Below are 16,655 nucleotides of genomic sequence, written 5' to 3' on the forward strand. Positions count from 1 at the left end.
CGCAGCCAGGGCAATTCCCGTGGCCGCGCGGCCCCCGCGGCCGGGCCCCTCCGTGGGGTGCGGTGCCCCGGGCGCGGGGCGATGCTGCGGGGCCAGAGGCGCCGGGCAGGAGCCGCCCCCGGCCCCCCCCAGCCCCGGGCGGGCGGGCGGGCCCGCAGGGTGCACGGCCCCTTTCGCTTTCGTTTCTCCTTGCGGGGCCAGTCCCAGCCCAGCCCAGCCCAGCCCAGCCCTGCCCAGCCCAGTCCGGCTCAGCCCGGCTCGGCACGGCTCGGCTCGGCTCGGCTCAGCCATGCCGCGGTTCAGCGTGGCGGAGACCCGGCGGTGGGGGGATCAGTTCGTGCAGTTCCTGCGGGACACGGGCCGGGAGCAGGAGAGCCGGCGGGACACGCTGCGGAGCATCTACAACCAGGAGTTTCGGGGCAGGTGAGAGTCCTCGGCCAGACCCGGCCCCCCGGCCAGCATCGGGCCCCCGGCCAGCATCGGGCCCCCGGCCAGTATCACCAGTACCCGGCCACCATCGCTGGGGCTTCACATGGGGTGTCAAGCCAGCGCCGGCCAGGAGCTGGGTGTGAGGGCAGCACTGGGGAGCAAGTGGGGTCTTCAGGGGCTCCCCTTCATCACCGGCCTGGGTGGGATGGAGGAGCCTTGTGCTTCCTGAGCAGCAAGGACCACCTGGGCCAGTTCAATCTAAACGCAGGGGCCGCGCTGTCCCCAGGCACGGAGGAAGCAGCAGCATTGCTGGGGCAGCCGGTGTCCCGCTGGGCTGTGGCTGCAGCGAGGGGCAGAGCTGCCCCCCCCCCCCCACCCCGCCACCGGCCCTGCGTGCCCCCAAGCCCCTCCATCTCGCCGCAGCCCCGCTGGGATGTTCCCCAGCTGCACGGGCCCCCCCAGCAGCTGCCGGGGCACGGCCTCGGACACCCGCTGCCCACCACGCTCCCCACCTCAGCCCGCTGACACTGGTCACACTGGCCGTTGTGCAACGTCACCGCTGTTAATCATTGGCAAAGCTGGGGTTCAGCCCGCCGGCGGGCTGCAGGATATGCCCCCGGGTGCGGGGGGTGCCTGGGGAGGCATCGCCGGCATCGCTGCCGGGAGCGCAGTGGCCGTGCCTTGGAGGAGCCCACGTCTGCAGCGGCTCGGCCCCTGGGGCTGTGCAGGGGGCTCACCCCTCTGGACAGCCTCTTCTGTCAAGGATCTGGGGACAGGGACACGTCCCTGCCCTGCTGCTGCTTGTGCGCTGGGGACAGGGACTGCATGGCTGTCGGGGCCAGACAGTGGCACAGCTGGAACGGCCGTGGCACAGCTGGAACAACCATGCCACAGCACGGAGTTGCTGGAGCGGCCTGCAGGGATGTAACATTTGTGTGGGACAGTGCAAAGCCCCACACCTTCCTCTCCCAGCGCAGAGGGGAGTCACCAGAGTGCCCCTCACCCCAGCCTCCGTGCCCCGCTCCACCCTCCCTTCCTGCTCGCCTCCACTCAGTTCCTGGTGCCCCGGCAGCCCAGCCGTGCTCCGTCCCACGCTGAAACCTCTCTCCCTTGGCTGTGCAGGACTGATACAAAACTGCCCACCTTCTCCTGCATCTTGTACGCGCTGAAGGTGACCCACCAGGCCCAGGTGCACAGGGAGTGGGTGCACTTCAGGAAGGTGAGGGAGGCCCCGGGCCGGGCCAATGCAGCAGCTCCTGTGCCCACCGGGACTGGCCCTGCGGGAGCCCCCAGGCCCTGGCAGGACCCCGGGGCCACGCTGATGCTGGCTGCTCCTCGCAGGAGAAGAGGCGCGTGGTGGTGGCAGACCAGTACCGGAGACCCAGAGCAAACACAAAGGAGTTGGCATCCACGTCTGCCGCAGGGCAGCAGCCCAGCTCCAGTCCGCGAGTGCCCCAGAGCCGTGCCAAGAAGTGGTACGAGCAGCAGCACCCTGCCCACGCCTGCCCCGGCACAGCCCTGGGGACCCCCCACCCCGGCTGGGAGAGCCTGACCCTCCCTCCCACAGGGCTGAGTTCATCTGCGGGAAGCACGGGGTCGAGATCGTCTCGGAGCACGACCAGGGCAACGGGCACATCCGCTTCCCGGTGGTGCCCAGCGAGCCCCGGACGGTCACCATCCTGGTGCAGAACCGCGGGGCAGAGGCCGTGACGCTGCGGCAGTGCCAGCCGCGCCAGCGGCTGCGGGAGCTCTCCTTCGTGGACGATCAAGGGGCGACGCAGGGCCAGTCCCTGGTGCTGCACCCAGGTAGGGCCCCGTCCCCTGCCCCGCTCCCTGCCCCGCCGGAGGAGGTGCGGGACCCAGCTCTCCTCCTTGCCACGCAGGCAGCACGTACCCCATCCAGGTGCGGTGCCTGACCCCCCGCAATGGGTACTTCCGTGCCGTGCTGGTCTTCGAGTTCACCAAGGAGCCGGACGAGCCCTTCAGCATCGGGCGCTTCATCGCCGCCGTCGCCGAGAGCCAGCTGGCCAAGGACCTGGGGCCCTCGGCGCCTTTCCAGCCTTACCAGGCCAACCTCCAGCACCCTGTCACCATCATCACCGAGGATGGCATCCCCCCTGACAGGTACGTGGCAGGGTCACCCGCTGCCATCCTGCGCGGAGGGCCCCGGCCTCTCCTCCAGCTGGGACAAGGCTCAGCCCCTTGGGAGCCGGCTGTCCAGCACAGTGCTCCATCCCATTGTGATGGCTGGTGACAGGGAGGTTGGGGACACTGGGGAGGTTGGGGACACCCTGCTTGCCAGGTGGCTGCAGCCCGGGCGGGAGCCCGGCTCTGTAGTTCTTGTAGCACTGCTGTCCCCTCCACCCAGCTCCCTGAAAAACGAACTGGAGAGGGAAATCCCTCTGGGCACCTACAAGTACCCAAAGAGCCTCAAGGACACGATCCTGCTGGGACCCAACGCCAGCTCCAGCTGGGCTGCCATGCGGTGAGTGCTGAGGGGTGGGGGCAACACCGCCCGGCCCTGCGCCTCCCACCCCCTGCCCCGTGGCCGCGGTGTCCCCACGGCACGGTGACGTCCCGGCTGCCCGCAGGTCACTGCTGGAGGCCCCTCTGCAGCCTGGGAACTACCAGAAGAAGTTCCAGCTGCTGCTGCACCTGGAGGAGATCCAGATGGAGGTGGACATCCGGCGCTACGACATGCAGGACGTGTCCATGGTGCAGGACAGGGCGCTGCTGGTCCTCGACGTGCGTAGGGGATGTCGGGGGGGCGGGAGGGCTGCCGGGGTGCCCGGCATCACCCCAGCGGTTTGGCACAGGTACCCGGCGTGGCCGAGAACCGCCCGTCCGTGCTGAAAGGGGACCACCTCTTTGCCCACCTGAGCAGCGAGCGGAACCACTCCCCACTCGTCCAGTACAAGGGCTACGTGCATGGCGTGGAGCTGGAGAAGGTCAGGCTGGGCTTCTCCTCCAAGTGAGTGGTGTCCGGGGCTGGCAGGGCCCCCGCAGCCCCGCTCGGACGTGCCGAGGGCTGGGTGCAGGCTGGGAAGGGCCAGGACAGGCGTGCGGGAGGATCCCCGCGCCCTGCTCACGCCGCTCCTTCCCAGGCTGCTGAAGAAGTTTGTGAACAACCTGAAGTTCGACGTGACGTTCACCTTCGGCCGGCTGCCACTGCAGGTGGAGCACCGGGCTGCAGCCCTGGCCATGCAGCGCGGCTTGTCCAGCCTCCTCTTCCCCTCCGCCTCCTGCCACAAGTCCCTCTTCTCAGGCACCTTCCAGCCCCGGTGAGTCCCGGTGCCTGCGGGATGGGAGGGGACGGGGGGGGACGGGGACCTGGCCCACTCAGCCTCGGCTCCCGCAGGTGGTTCGACCGCAAGCTAGAGGCGAACGAGGAGCAGTGCAGAGCCGTGACACACATCGTGACAGGGATGTCCAGGCCAGCCCCATACCTCATCTTCGGCCCCCCCGGGACTGGCAAGACGGTCACCGTGGTAGAGGCCATCAAGCAGGTGAGTGGCTGGTGCTGGGGTCCAGCCGCAGGCAGCGCTGCCCAGCCCAGCCCCTGGGGCTCCGGGCCCTCACCCCGTCACCCTCCCTCCCACCTAGGTATGGACGTGCTTCAAGGACGCCCGGATCTTGGCCTGCGCCCCTTCCAACAGTGCCGCAGACCTGCTGTGCCAGCGCCTCATCAAGGACATCGCCCCCCGGCACATCTACAGGCTGATCGCCAGCTCCAGGAGCTACCAGGAGGTGCCCCCCGATATCAGGGTAGGTCCTGGCACCCCGCGGCACGTCTGGGCTGGCGGCCCCTGGGGAGAGCAGGATCCCACCGAACGCCTGTGTTCCAGCCCTGCTGCAACTGGGACGGTGAGCAGAGCTGCTACGTGTACCCGAGCAAGGAGCACCTGAGGCGCTACCGGATCCTCATCACCACGCTGGTGACAGCGGGAAGGTCAGAGGACCTGGGATTGTCCCCACCCCCCGCGGCGGGTGGACCCAGGGGCGCCTTGCAGCTGGGCCGGGAGGGCAGCCCTGCTGGGGGGCAAGCGGGGGGGGAGGGCAGCAGGGGGGACCCCTCCTCTGCTGGAGGAAGAAGATGTAAGGGAGGGAAGGATGGCCAGCCGGGGCAGGGATGCTGAGGCAGCTTCACTCCACCTCTCCCCCAGGCTGGCGTCAGCCAACTTCCCCCCAGGGTTTTTCTCCCACGTCTTCATCGATGAGTGCGGCCAGGCGGTAGAGCCGGAGAGCGTGGTCGCCATCACGGGTGAGTGGTGCCTGGCTGCTGTCCCGGGGACCAGCATCCCTGCACGGCCCAGGGACCCCCCCCTGCTGAGCCCTCCCTCCACCCAGGGCTCCTGACTGCCATGGACCAGGAGACCAACCCCAACGGGGGGCAGCTGGTGCTGGCAGGAGACCCCCAGCAGCTGGGCCCCGTCCTGAGGTCGCCACTGGCCATGGAGCATGGTTTGGGTGAGTGGGGAGGGAGGGGGGACGCTGCCGGCACCCGGGGGCCGAGCAGCCTTGCGGGGAGCCACGGGGTCTCGCTGGGCGCAGGCACCTCTTTGCTGGAGAGGCTGATGCTGCACAACCCCCTGTACAAGAAGTCGAGCGGGGGATACGACCCACAGTTCGTCACCAAACTGCTCTGGAACTACAGGTGGGGCCGGGCGCGGGCAGGGATGCGGCGGCTCTGCTGAGCGCGGCTGGGTGCAGGGTCTGTGCCTGCACCCCAGAGCCTCGCGGTGCCGGAGGTGGGAGCGCGCCCGCTGTCCCGGGCACACGGCACCCGGGAGGGGACACCCAGCCCGGGCGCTGTCCTGCCTCTGCCAGGTCCCACGAGGCCATCCTCAGGATCCCCAACGAGCTCTTCTACGACAGCGAGCTGAAGGCCTGCGAGAGCAACGGGCTCGACGTCCGGAGTCTGTATTGCGCCTGGGAGGAGCTTCCCAAAAAAGTGAGGGGGGGCAGCAAGGAGGGGGCCGGGGGGAGCCCTGAGCCGCAGGCGGAGCAGAGCCCGACGCTCTCCACCCCCAGGGCTTCCCCATCATCTTCCATGGGGTTTGTGGGGAAGACCGGAGAGAGGCCAAGAGCCCCTCGTTCTTCAACACGGCTGAGATCGAGGTGCTGGTCGACTACCTCAAGAAGCTGCTGCAGAGCCAGGGCAAGGGGGGCTGCCCCCCCGTCTCGCCCAAGGAGGTCGGCATCATCTCTCCCTACAGGAAGCAGGTGAGGGGGGCACGGCTCTGCTGTCCCCAGGGGACGGGGGGCACTGGGACAGAGGGGCAGCCCCGGGGCTGGCACCTGGGGCCAGCTCTGTGGCGGCTGGACTGTGCTGTGTGCCCCCCCTCCCGCCCCCCAGGTGGAGAAGATCCGAAAAGCCATCACCTCCCTGGACCCCGTCCTGCGGGCGCTGCCAGACATCAGCCTGCTGAAGGTGCGGTCCTGGGCACGGGGGGAGAGGACCTCCCCCCCCAGCCCCAGCCCCGGGGGGGTGCCCCCCGGCCCCTCACCCGCTCTCCCCACCCCAGGTGGGCTCCGTGGAGGAGTTCCAGGGCCAGGAGCGGCGCGTCATCCTCATCTCCACCGTGCGCAGCTGCAGCGAGTACCTCCAGCTCGACCAGACCTTCAAGCTGGGTTTCCTCAAGAACCCCAAGGTACGGCGCTGCGCCGAGCAGACCCCGCTCCCTCGGCACCCCCCCTCACTGGAGCTGCCGGCACCCAGCTGGGGCTGGGGAGGGGGCCGGGAGGCCTCACTCGTGTTCTCTTTTCAGAGGTTCAACGTGGCCATCACCAGGGCTAAGGCTCTGCTGATCGTGGTGGGCAACCCGGCCGTGCTCAGCAAGGACCACCACTGGCAGAGGTGAGCCTGGCCCCGCCGCGGCCGATGCTGGCGAGTGCCTGTGGCCGGAGGCAGCGTGGCCAGTGCCGCCAGCGTGGCCAGTGCCCACTCGCCCCTTGCTCTGCACCCACAGGTTCCTCAGGTACTGCAGGGACGAGGGCGGCTGCACGGGCTACCCCTACGAAGACGAGAGCCCGGCCGAGGACGGCCTCGCCGCCGACCTCCATGCCCTGCACCTCGGCAATTAGCACCCAGGTGAGCGGGGAGGCTTCGCCTGCAGCAGGGGTGACAGGGCTCACGCTTAGGGGGTGCCTGTCCCCTCCCGAGCCAGGGGCCACCTCTGTCACAGGGTTTCTCTGCAGGAAACCTGCCTGGGAAAGGAGGAGAAGCCCTGTGGAGCTCCAGCACCCCTCAGCCTGCCCCTGGCCTGCAGCAGCCGCCTGCTCTCCCCTGCCTCGGTGCCGGGGTGCTCAGCGTGCCACGCTGCGGGGATGGGGCTGAGCCCGCTGGGCAAGGGCATCCCCCCAGCCTCCACTGCCAGCCAAGACCCCCTGCCCAGACTGCAGGGCAGCCCTTGCAGAGCAGGACCACGCTCCATTTTAAAGTTTTTGACACATCCTTGGAAAGCCAGTTCTCTCTCACCGTTCAAGGACCGGTTTAAGCGAGAGGCAGCCTCCAAAGAGCATCGCTGGGTGTGCAGGGGAGCTCCGTGCTGCTGCGGCAGGTGACTGGGGTGCAGGCAGGGTCCCAGGCTGGGCTGCTCTGCCAGGCAGCTGCCTGGCCCGAGAGCTGGCACACTTCACTTCTGTTTCCCTGGAATAAAGGTTTAGATAAAAATGGTGTATGCACGTCACGTCCTGGGCCCTGCCGCCACAGCCGGGGCAGGAACAGGCTTGCTGCTGGCCTGCCCCGACCTGCGCCAGCGCGGTTACAGAGGGCTGGCCCCGCAGCACCAGTCACACCAGGGCCTGGGCACGGCTGGGGAACTCCCGCCCAGCCCTTCCCACACAAGCTGCTCCCTCGGTCTTACCCAAGCCCAGGGTGACGGGCCCTGACCCTGCAAGAGGGGCTGGGGGCCGAGCAAGTCCCCCCCCCCTGCAGCGCCTGGACCCGGCCCCCAGGCAGCATCCCAGACAGAGCAGGGGCACCAAGGATGCCGCGCAAGCGGAGTTACGGTTACTAAAAGACCAGTTGGCATTTATTCTCCCGATTACGCAGGTCAGTTGACCGGTGCCGAGTGCGTGACCAACGCAGACTCGGCGGTGGTGGTACCGGCAGAGCCGGGCAGAGGCGCTGCCCCAGCCCGGGCCCCGGGAGCAGGGTGCTGCCGCCAGCCCGGCTCCGCACACATGGGGCCAAAACCTGCCCTGGGCAAAGCCTGGGTGAAGGGCTGGTGCGTGCTGCCCGCACGGCCGGGGGCCAGCCCACCCCACGCGCGAGCAGCCAGCGGCACCTCCCGGAGCGGCGGAACCGGCACAAACCGGGGCGAGGCAGGGAGCCAGGCGAATGCCCGGCCCCCAGAGAACGGCGGGTGCCGAAGGCTCCTCCGGGCCCCCGCGTCTCGCAGGGGCACCCCGCGGGTTGTGGGCGGCGGGTCTCGTGCAGAGGGATGGGGGGGCAGGTTCTGGCACCCCGAGGTGGCCAGCGCTCCCTCCCCGCGCGGCGCAGGGCGACGGGGGGCCGGCGCAGGCAGCTCCTCCTGGCCCGCCGGGCTGCTCACAGCAGCGGGCAGCCTCTGCGCTTCTTGTTCTTCCGGACCTGCAGGCCGGCGCGCGTGGCCATCTCGAAGACCTCCCGCACGCCCTCCTTCGTCTTGGCCGAGCACTCGAGGTAGCCGAAGGCATTGATCCTGTTGGCCATGTCCCTCCCCTCCTCCGGCTTCACCGGCTCCTAGAAAGCGTTAAAAAGAGGGTTTGGGAGCGTCGCCACAAAACAGCAGCAAAAGCACAGGGCCTGCCCTCGGGGCACCCAGCCCTCAGCGCCCCGATCCGGCCGGCAAAGGGGCGGCACGGGGAGAGGCGGGTCGCCGGCCGAGGCTGCGGGACCCAGGGCTGCCCCCCGCCCCCCCCCCACCTGCTTCATCTTCGCCAGCTCCCGCCGCGTGTGCTCGTCGTTCCGCAGGTCCTTCTTGTTCCCCACCAGGATGATGGGCACGTTGGGGCAGAAGTGCTTCACCTCTGGCGTCCACTTCTCAGGGATGTTCTCTGCAACGAGCACACGTGGACCCCCCTGAACCGAGGGGCTGCTTCCCCCCGGCCTCCTCGCAGCCGCAGGAACCGGCGCCGGGCTTTCCCCCCAGGAAAGGGGGAGAGCTCGCCCCGCAGCATCCTCCTCTCCCACCGCCTCCACCAAACCAGCAAGTTCCCAGCATCTTCCCAAAGCAGGAGATGGAGGGGAGGGACGGGCATCCCCCAGAGGTGCAGCACGGGGGCTTCCCAGACCCCGGGGGGGTTTAGCAGCAGCACCCAGTCCTGTGGGAGCCCCAGGTCCCCCCTCGGCCCCTGTCCCTACCGAGGCTATCCGGGCTGTCAATAGAAAAGCACATGAGGATGACGTCTGTGTCCGGGTACGAGAGGGGCCGCAGTCTGTCGTAGTCCTCCTGTCCAGCCGTGTCCCACAGAGCCAGCTCCACCTGGGAGGGGACAGGGACGCGGCTCAGCAGCTCGCAGGCGGCTCGGCAGGCCAGGAGCCAGCAGGTTTATCTGCCTCGGTTATAGCCCCAGTCTTCCTCCAACTGGGGCGGGTTCAGGGTGACCCAGAAACGCAGGAGCCGTGGGGCTCCCCCGAGCACTGCGGGTGCATCCGGAGCCACACGGACCAACCCCCGCGGGAGCGAGGGGACGGGAACCCCGCGACGACCCTTACCTGCTTCCCGTCTACCTCGATGTCAGCAATGTAGTTCTCGAACACGGTGGGCACGTAGACCTCGGGGAACTGGTCCTTGCTGAACACGATCAGCAGACACGTCTTTCCACAGGCACCGTCTCCCACGATCACCAGCTTCTTCCTGATGGCTGCCATCGCTGCGGGGACAAGGGCGGGTGAGCGGGACACAGCGGCCGCGGGCAGCCCACGTTCCCGGCCCCTCCTGGTCCCCCCCGTGCCCCAAAATCTTTCGCATGGCTGCCCAGGAGGGTAGGGGACACAGGCACCCGGGCCCAGCCCAGCGTGAGCAGCCGGGGGGCACTGGGACGGAGGGTCTCGGGCCCAGCCACCCAGCCCCTCCCGCGTTGGGCTTTCTCCCTGTGCCACCACCCCGGGCAAATGGCTTTTCTGATCATCTGAGTCGCACGCACCCGCTGGTTTTATTTCAGATTATAAATTCTTCAGGGCAAAAACTGCACTCCGGGTTTCACCCAGGCACGCTCACCACCTCCCAAATAATCCGATCAGCAGCAGGAACGTGCTGAGCCGAGCTCTCGAAGGTCTGGGCGAGCACAACCTGCGCGCCTGGCACCCGGCACCGGGCTGGCCCCGTCCCAGCCTGTTTGACAAAGGAGCCTTTGCCACATAATGACCGAGAGCCAAGGCTGGCACCGGCAGTACGAGAAGCTGCCAGCCATCACTCAGCAGACAGAGCTGAAACCCCTCAGTAAAGGAGGCTGCTTTCTGCCCCAAGGAAAAAGGATGCAATCCTGTGAGGAGAGCTGTGCCTTTGCATCCCTGAGTTTCAAAAGGAGATTACAGCTGAGCCTGGGAATTTCTCAGGACGATGGCACAGAACGCCTGCCATGGTGCCTGAGAAAATCAGCCATGGTGGGATCACATCCCGCCCTGACCTCGGGCCCAAAATGTCTTTCCCATCCCCAGATGCTTCAATCCAAAGAGCCCGACCCACTCCTTATGCACCTCTGGCACATCACCAGCTCTGTCCCCGCAGAAATCCTGGGCAAGATGCACACTGACAGCTCAGGGTTTAATCCCTGGAAAGGCACACGCTGCTCTCTGGTCTGAGGGAAATTACAGGCGACCAGAAAACTGCTCAGGAAGGCAGGGACGCTGCACGTCCCCCAGCCAGCCCTGGCCCTCTCCAAACCCCCTCTGCCCAGGCTGGCAGGACCGTGAGGGACAGTCTGGGCTCAGAGCCTTGGGGAGGTTCAGGGGAAATAACCGTGCGGGAAGGACGCGCACACCTACACCAATACACCGAGCTGCGAGCGCTGGGAGCGGATCACACTGGGATCGTGCTGGGAAGACTGGCCATCAGGAGCTTGGCATTAGCCAGCGCACCGGCAGTGAGCCGTAAGGAGGGCCTGGCGCCTGTCCTCCCCCGGGGCAATCACACCCGCACCCTGCGCCAATGGAAAAGGGAGGAAAAGAGAAAAACCCGAGTGAAGCTGCATTATAATTAGCTGCAAGTGAAGGATTAAGAAGTTCGACTCAGCGGCTGACTTGCATTTCAAAAGCAGGCTCCTCTCATCTGCACATTTAGCAGGTCACTGCTAAGCTCCTGCCCCAGGAGACCTCCCCAGGGCTGTCACACAAACCCCCAGGGAAGTCTCAGGGACCACCCCAGCTCCCACAGATCAAACTGCCCAACCGTGTGGTTGGGGCAGAAGACAGAAAGGTTTCACCCAAATCCAGGCCAGACCCTGCCAGAGCCCCGGATCTTTGCAGGTTACACGCACTCTGGCTCACAAGCAAAGTGGTTCGTGGCTGCTGAGTGCTGTGGAGCCATTAATAAAAATAATAAGTCGGCACTTGTAAGGTGAGAAGATGAGGCTGAAGGGCCGTGTCTGGCAGGATCCAGCACTCCTCAGCCAGGAGCCTCGGCGCTAGGAACACATCCCAGTGGCGCAGAGTGTCTATATAGAGGGTGAGCACACTGGTGCAACACTAAAGTTGAAGAAAAAACTTAAAGTGCCCAAAGGGTCCCACTGCTGGGGGCTGAGTGCGGAGGGGAAACCCCCCAGCACAGCTCCTGTCCCCTTTCCTCATGCCCCCTTGCTCCTGCCCGTCCCAGCTGGGCCAGGGATGCCCCTGGCCCCACGCACAGGCAGCCAGCCAGGAGCCCATCCCGAGGACACACGACATTTGTGCTGTGGAGGCAGATAAAAGGGCTGGAGGACTCTGCTGTCTCCTGCCCTCTTGAGCAGGGAAAGCTCTGGAGGACAGCGTATCCCTGGGGACACAAGAAACGCATCACCCCCTTTGCAAACCATCCTCATCTGACCAAAGGCTCATCCGCTCTCCAGCCACCATCTCCACAACACGGAAAAAGGAGAGCTCATGGGCAAAAAAGTCTGTTTATTTAGACAGAAAACTCCTTTGCCCACAGCAAAATGCGATTTGCTGCTTTGCGGCTCCATATCTCAAAGACGAACGGAGGAAGAACGGTGGCGTGGGGTGCGCCGCTATCTAATCCTGGCGACGCAGGAGACGACACACCCGCGGCGCAAGGAACAGCGGCTGCCCGGGGACACAAACACCCGCTCCCAGACGGACGTGCGGATCTGCCCGCGCCCGGTCTGCCGCACACCGGACCTCAAACAAAGCCAACCGGAGCAGCCCAGCACCGGGCAGCGCCCGCCCTGCTCCCCTGCCCGCTCCCAGCCGTGCAGAGCCCCGCGCCCCCAGCTCCTCCCCATGGCCTCGGCTGTCCCCCCTGACCCGGGACGGCTCCCGAGCCCGGCGTGACACTGAGCGGTGACTCAGTGGGCAGAGGCACCGTCCCCACCCAAAAATCTCAGCACGATTCATTCCATTACTCACGAGAGCGACCCAGAAATAGCCCGTCGCTAACCCAGAGCTGGCGTGCAAGGGGGCCGTGAGCGCTGCGCGCCGCGGTGGCCGGCTGGGCTGTGCCCGGCCGTGCCCTCGCCCCACCAGCCAGCCGGCACAGCACCAGACGCCGGTGGCACCTCGCTCGGGGAGGGATGAGCTCCTCTGGCAGGGGGTGCTCTGTCACTCGGCAGGACGAGGCCGATCCCTGGGACAGGGGAGCCCGATGCAAAGGGCTCTGCACTGTTCCCAAATGGCGAGTGGAGAAAAGAGAGGAAAACATGAAGACGGTTTGAGGACTGGTTTACTGCAACTGCCAGCAGGCCAAATGATTAAAAGGACACAGTCGCCCACATCAGACATGGAAATTCAGATTTTAAACTCTGCTGAGTGTTAACCACCCCGAGTCACGGCGAAGGCTGCCCAGCCACGTCGGCAATCCAACCCGGCCCGTACAGCAAGCGTGGCTTTTGGGCATGAGCAGCACCTCGGGAGCCTCCCTGGAGATGCCTCCCGCTCCCTCACAGAGATAACGAAAGGGAACAGCAGCTCCATGCCCCCACCGTGGCACTGCCAACCCGCCCCGGGCTCCTGCTGGGGCCACACCGGGATGGCCGTGGGTTTAATCTGCGCCACTGCTGCCGGCAGCGCCTAATCCTGAGCAGGCAGCTCCTTCAGCACCCCAAGAAATTGCAAAATGAAACCAAATTGTTCTGCTTTCCAAGCAGCTATTCTAAAGCCATCACTGTTAAACCAGCCAGGGCTCCAGGACAGCCCTTGCGTTGGTCTCCCCCAGCTTCATGCCTCAAAATTACAAGTTCCTGCTGAGCAGGAAAAGGGGAATTCCTCCGGCAGCAGGATGTGTCTGTCATCCAGTGTCTGCTACAGGATCTCAGGAAATGGCAGAGAAAAGTGTTAACGCTTTGAAGAAGGGCTCAAACTAGGGACTGAAATCTTCCAAGAAACCTCCTTGGCAAGGCTCGAGCTCCCCAAGCTGACAGAGGGGTTTTGTTCTAAAGCAGAAATTCCCAAGCGCTGCTGGTGACAGCCCCACCCTGGCCCGACCTGTCACACCACCTATCAGCAAAACCAGCTGAATTTCTGTTCTGTCCACAGCCCTGGCCGCAGGCAAGCCCCGAAGCCTGGGGACCCCTTGGAGCCGGGGCTCAGGGAACAGCCAGCCCCCTGCATGCAGCCCTGTCACCCACCCAGACCCCCCAGCACCACCACAAGAGGAAAAACCACCTCTTTGAACAGCCCAAGATCTTCCTGGTATTGCTGTGTCCTCAGCTCTGCTAAACTTTTCAATGGTTTGATAAACAAAAGCATCCAGAGTGCTGGTTTGGGCTGTTTTGATTTAACTCTTGTTTGGGAAGGAGCTGGGCCGATGCAGCACAGATCAAGCCCAGGGCTCCACCAGCCACGGGGCGTTTAACTGGATTTCAAAAACCCCAAACTACGCGCCTTCAGCTCAGGCTGTGCAACCTGTAACAGAGACAAGACCCGAGGCAGCTCACAGCATCCAGAGAGCACGACACACTAGCAGGGAACACAGAAAGTGTTTTCTGAGCAGGGCAGCCAAGCACAAGCCGTCTCCACTTCTAAACACGGCCGTGTGTGTGCCCAGGGCGCTGGCCAGGGCACCTGGGGACAGGGCCCCGTAGAGGAGCCACCGGGCAAACAGGAGCCACTTCGGGCAGCCACAGGCCACCACGGGCACGGTCGGGGGCACGGGGGGTGCCTCCCTACGGACACCCCCGGGAGCAGCTCTCCTCCCGCCCCACCAACCGGCCGCAGCTCCCGTCAGCACAAACTGGGAGCCCCAGCACAGTGGGTGCCACAGCTGTCCCCAGGTTAAAGTAGTTGGATGGGGATTGAAGGTGTTTGGGGACAGGAGGACAGAGGTACACGGGTCACTTGCATGCATTACCAGCAGAAAGCCTCGCAGTTTCACAGCAGAAAGTTTTAGCTGGTGGGACTTGCTGGTGCAATGAAAAAGAAAGTAAACTTCTAAATTAAAATCTGACAGGTATGCCCATTGAGGGGAATTTAATTTGCTGAGACATCTGAACAGTGGCCAAGGTAGCACAGAGCAAGTGTCCTGGCAAGTGCCTCGGATATCAGAGGGACTCTTATTCAGAAGCAGAAGTTCCAAAAGGGCTTGGAGCGAAGAGCAATGCCAAAGGGAAACGCCACAGCCAGGCCAGCACTCAGGCTCTGAGCTCCTGGGCGGATCGCAGCTCCGAGCCGATGAAAGCAGAGCTGGCCTTGGCACAGCAGCATCTGCTGATTGAAGCCCCCGCAGCCCCCAGGGCAGGCCGAGCTCTGCACAGAGGAGATCAGCCCCCAGCCCTGCCCACCAAAACCACCATCGCTGAGCCCCCGCGCCAGAACTCCCCGGCACGGAGCGCCCAGGGGAGGGTCTGTGCTCACCCCCGGGAAAGCTGCCTGAAACCTTCTCAGGACCTAGACCTGCCACGTCCAAACGGCGAGCGATCATCAAAAATGGAGCTCAAACCCAGTGCTTAAGTTTTAGGTCTTACCAGCTTTTTTCTAAAATTGTGAGCTATTCCCTGGGTGTGACCGGACGGCCGGGGCTCACAGCATGCTCCAGCGCAGCAGCAAAGGGCAAGTGCCCAGACCCGGAGCAGAGCAGCCAGGCTGGCTTGGTTTCATTGCTAAATCCCACAAAAACACCCACAAGCAAAACAGAGAAAGGGACTTAGAACAGAGGAATTTTAAAGCCTAAACAAAGCTTGAACCACAAGTGCTTAAGCTTTGTGGGAAAACGCTGCCTGCCCTTACCTCCTTTTCCAAAGGACATCATGCCATGTTCTTATTTTACCTCCCACGGAAGCAACAGCCTTCCCAGGCTCACGACAGGACAAGCATCTTGCTGAAAGCCTCAAATAACACACCACGATCTCGGCAGACGCCTGTACTTGTGCAATGCCTGACTGCCACTGCCCCAGGGCCAATCAATATTTGCTAATACATTCCTTACTTTTCATGTCAATACGCCTCTCCAGTGTAAACAGCAAGTTAGGAGGTGAGCCTGGTTAAACGCTCCTGATAACCTGTTGGAAGACAGTGACTTGGCTTATTTTCCACTTAAAAAAACATTTCCCTGGAGAAGCTGTAGCTGTCAGGAACATGTATTCAATTTAAAGCCCGTAAAATCTCACGCAGCCTCTACCTCTACTACCTGTAGCTGAGAAAGAGGAGCTGAACACCGACTGAAACTGTTTGGACACCAGAAGGCACTTGGAAGAGTGAAAATAAAATGCAACTGGTCTCAGTGAAATAAAGACAGCCAAAGCCGCGACCTCCCCGTCTCCGGTTTCGCCACCCGAACGCTTTGCTGGGGATGGGGCAGAGCTGCTGCCCGGCCCGGGGGGCTCCGCGGGACCTGGCTCCCAGCCCACCCCCCGCGCAGATGCACCCTGCGAAGCAACCCGGGGCTCACGCTGCCGCTTCCACGGGGGGTGGCGAGAGGCTGAGGCTGGATTTTGGGCGTTTGGCAGCTGCTGGGCAGATTTGGCTGCCAGATTGTTAGTGCTGGAAAGGGCCGCGCAGTCATGCTTTTGGAATGCTCCCTTGCTCCTAAGACATTACACAATTATTTCTCCTCCCCGCAAGCCCCCTAACGTAAACGTTTAAAAATGAGCTCAGCAGAAAGCAAAGGGAACTTTTTTTCCTTTTTCTGAAGAAAACAAGGAGCAGCCGCTCTGCGAGCAAGGTCGTGCGCGGGGACGCGGCTGGAGCGGGGGCTGTGGGGAGGGATGGGGGGGACGGGGCAGCAGCCCCAGCCCAGCCTGGCCCCGGCAACTCACGGGCGGGGGGGCGGCGGGGGGGGCAGCGGGGAGCCCCGTCCAGACCCGCAGCCCAAGGCCGCCCCCGAGGTAGGACCCATCCCTGCCCCGCACCCAGGGCCCCCCACCCCATCCCCGGCACGCCCGTCCCACCCTGTCCCGCTGCGCCCCACCCAGCCCGGCCAGGGCACCCACCCCCATGCCCGGCTCCCCCGGCAGCGCCCCACTCCCCACCCAGCACTGACCCCGCACCCACCAGTAAGCCCGCACCCCAGTTCCCCCAGATCCCACCAGTAACCCCAGACCCCAGCTCTGGCCCCACACCTTACTTGTACCAGTAACCCCCCAGCCCAGTTACACCGACCCCGGCCCTCGCTGACCCCGCAGCCCCCGGCAGTGCCCCCCGGCAGTGCCCCCCGCCGCTCAGCCCCCCAAGCCCCCCGCACCTCTCTCCGCCGCCGCCCCGGTCCCAGCCCCGGTCCCGGTCCCGGCCCCGCAGCGCGGCTCGGGCGGCGCCGCCCCGTCCGGGGACGGCCCGCGGAGGGCGGGGCGGGAGCGGGCCGGGCCGGACCGAGCCGGGCTGAGCCGAGCCCCTGCCCCTTCCCCCCCGCTGTCCCCATCCCGGCGTCATCCACGGGCCACCCCGTACTTTGCCCCCCGACCAGGGACCCCTCGCCGTCGGGGCACCTCTCGAGGAGACGCCTTTCCCCCCCCGAGCGTTATTTATGGCAGCGCCGAGAGCCACCGGGGGCCAGAGGCGAGCTCGGCCGGGGAGGGCAGATCCCAGCGGGGGCAGATCCTAGCGGGGGCAGATCCTAGCGGGGGCAGATCCCAGCGGGGGCAGATCCTAGCGGGGG

The 16,655-nt window shown here is 65.1% G+C and overlaps 2 protein-coding genes across 10 annotated transcripts; one reads left to right on the top strand and one right to left on the bottom strand.

Moving 5' to 3' along the window:
- Positions 1–229: 229 nt before the first annotated feature.
- Positions 230–7,102, top strand: MOV10 (Mov10 RISC complex RNA helicase). The gene is made up of 22 exons (XM_042800152.1): positions 230–423; positions 1,552–1,648; positions 1,771–1,904; positions 1,997–2,235; positions 2,313–2,553; positions 2,798–2,914; positions 3,021–3,174; positions 3,246–3,400; positions 3,534–3,710; positions 3,788–3,935; positions 4,033–4,194; positions 4,275–4,378; positions 4,593–4,690; positions 4,777–4,896; positions 4,981–5,083; positions 5,257–5,380; positions 5,461–5,652; positions 5,786–5,860; positions 5,955–6,080; positions 6,198–6,286; positions 6,399–6,520; positions 6,628–7,102. Exons 1-21 carry the CDS (start codon positions 290–292, stop codon positions 6,511–6,513), a joined length of 2,904 nt encoding a protein of 967 aa, XP_042656086.1. The 5' UTR covers positions 230–289; the 3' UTR covers positions 6,514–6,520; positions 6,628–7,102.
- Positions 7,103–7,435: 333 nt separating this feature from the next.
- On the bottom strand, positions 7,436–16,331 carry RHOC (ras homolog family member C). 9 transcript variants are annotated; one of them, XM_042800095.1, is made up of 6 exons: positions 16,245–16,302; positions 14,991–15,063; positions 9,131–9,288; positions 8,777–8,897; positions 8,339–8,469; positions 7,436–8,155 (listed from the first exon to the last, which is right to left on the bottom strand). In XM_042800095.1, exons 2-6 carry the CDS (start codon positions 14,995–14,997, stop codon positions 7,982–7,984), a joined length of 591 nt encoding a protein of 196 aa, XP_042656029.1. In that variant the 5' UTR covers positions 14,998–15,063; positions 16,245–16,302; the 3' UTR covers positions 7,436–7,981. The 9 variants fall into 9 exon arrangements, 6 of the variants coding, with proteins under 6 accessions (XP_042656029.1, XP_042656033.1, XP_042656028.1 ...); XM_042800099.1 differs by lacking the exon at positions 14,991–15,063 and having other exon boundaries at positions 16,245–16,331; XM_042800094.1 differs by lacking the exon at positions 16,245–16,302 and having other exon boundaries at positions 14,991–15,748.
- Positions 16,332–16,655: the final 324 nt, after the last annotated feature.

The sequence above is a fragment of the Tyto alba genome, unplaced genomic scaffold (assembly GCF_018691265.1).
Source record: "Tyto alba isolate M040663 unplaced genomic scaffold, T.alba_DEE_v4.0 Super-Scaffold_30, whole genome shotgun sequence".
Taxonomy (NCBI): domain Eukaryota; kingdom Metazoa; phylum Chordata; class Aves; order Strigiformes; family Tytonidae; genus Tyto; species Tyto alba.

Coding starts and splice junctions, on each gene's coding strand:
- MOV10 (XM_042800152.1), top strand. CDS start 290: ATGCCGCGGTTCAGCGTGGCGGAGACCCGGCGGTGGGGGGATCAGTTC. Junction 1,649..1,770: donor AGTGGGTGCACTTCAGGAAG/GTGAGGGAGGCC, acceptor TGCTCCTCGCAG/GAGAAGAGGCGCGTGGTGGT. Junction 4,897..4,980: donor GGCCATGGAGCATGGTTTGG/GTGAGTGGGGAG, acceptor CGCTGGGCGCAG/GCACCTCTTTGCTGGAGAGG.
- RHOC (XM_042800095.1), bottom strand. Junction 8,898..9,130: donor TCGAGGTAGACGGGAAGCAG/GTAAGGGTCGTC, acceptor GTCCCCTCCCAG/GTGGAGCTGGCTCTGTGGGA. Junction 8,470..8,776: donor TGACAGCCCGGATAGCCTCG/GTAGGGACAGGG, acceptor TGCTCGTTGCAG/AGAACATCCCTGAGAAGTGG.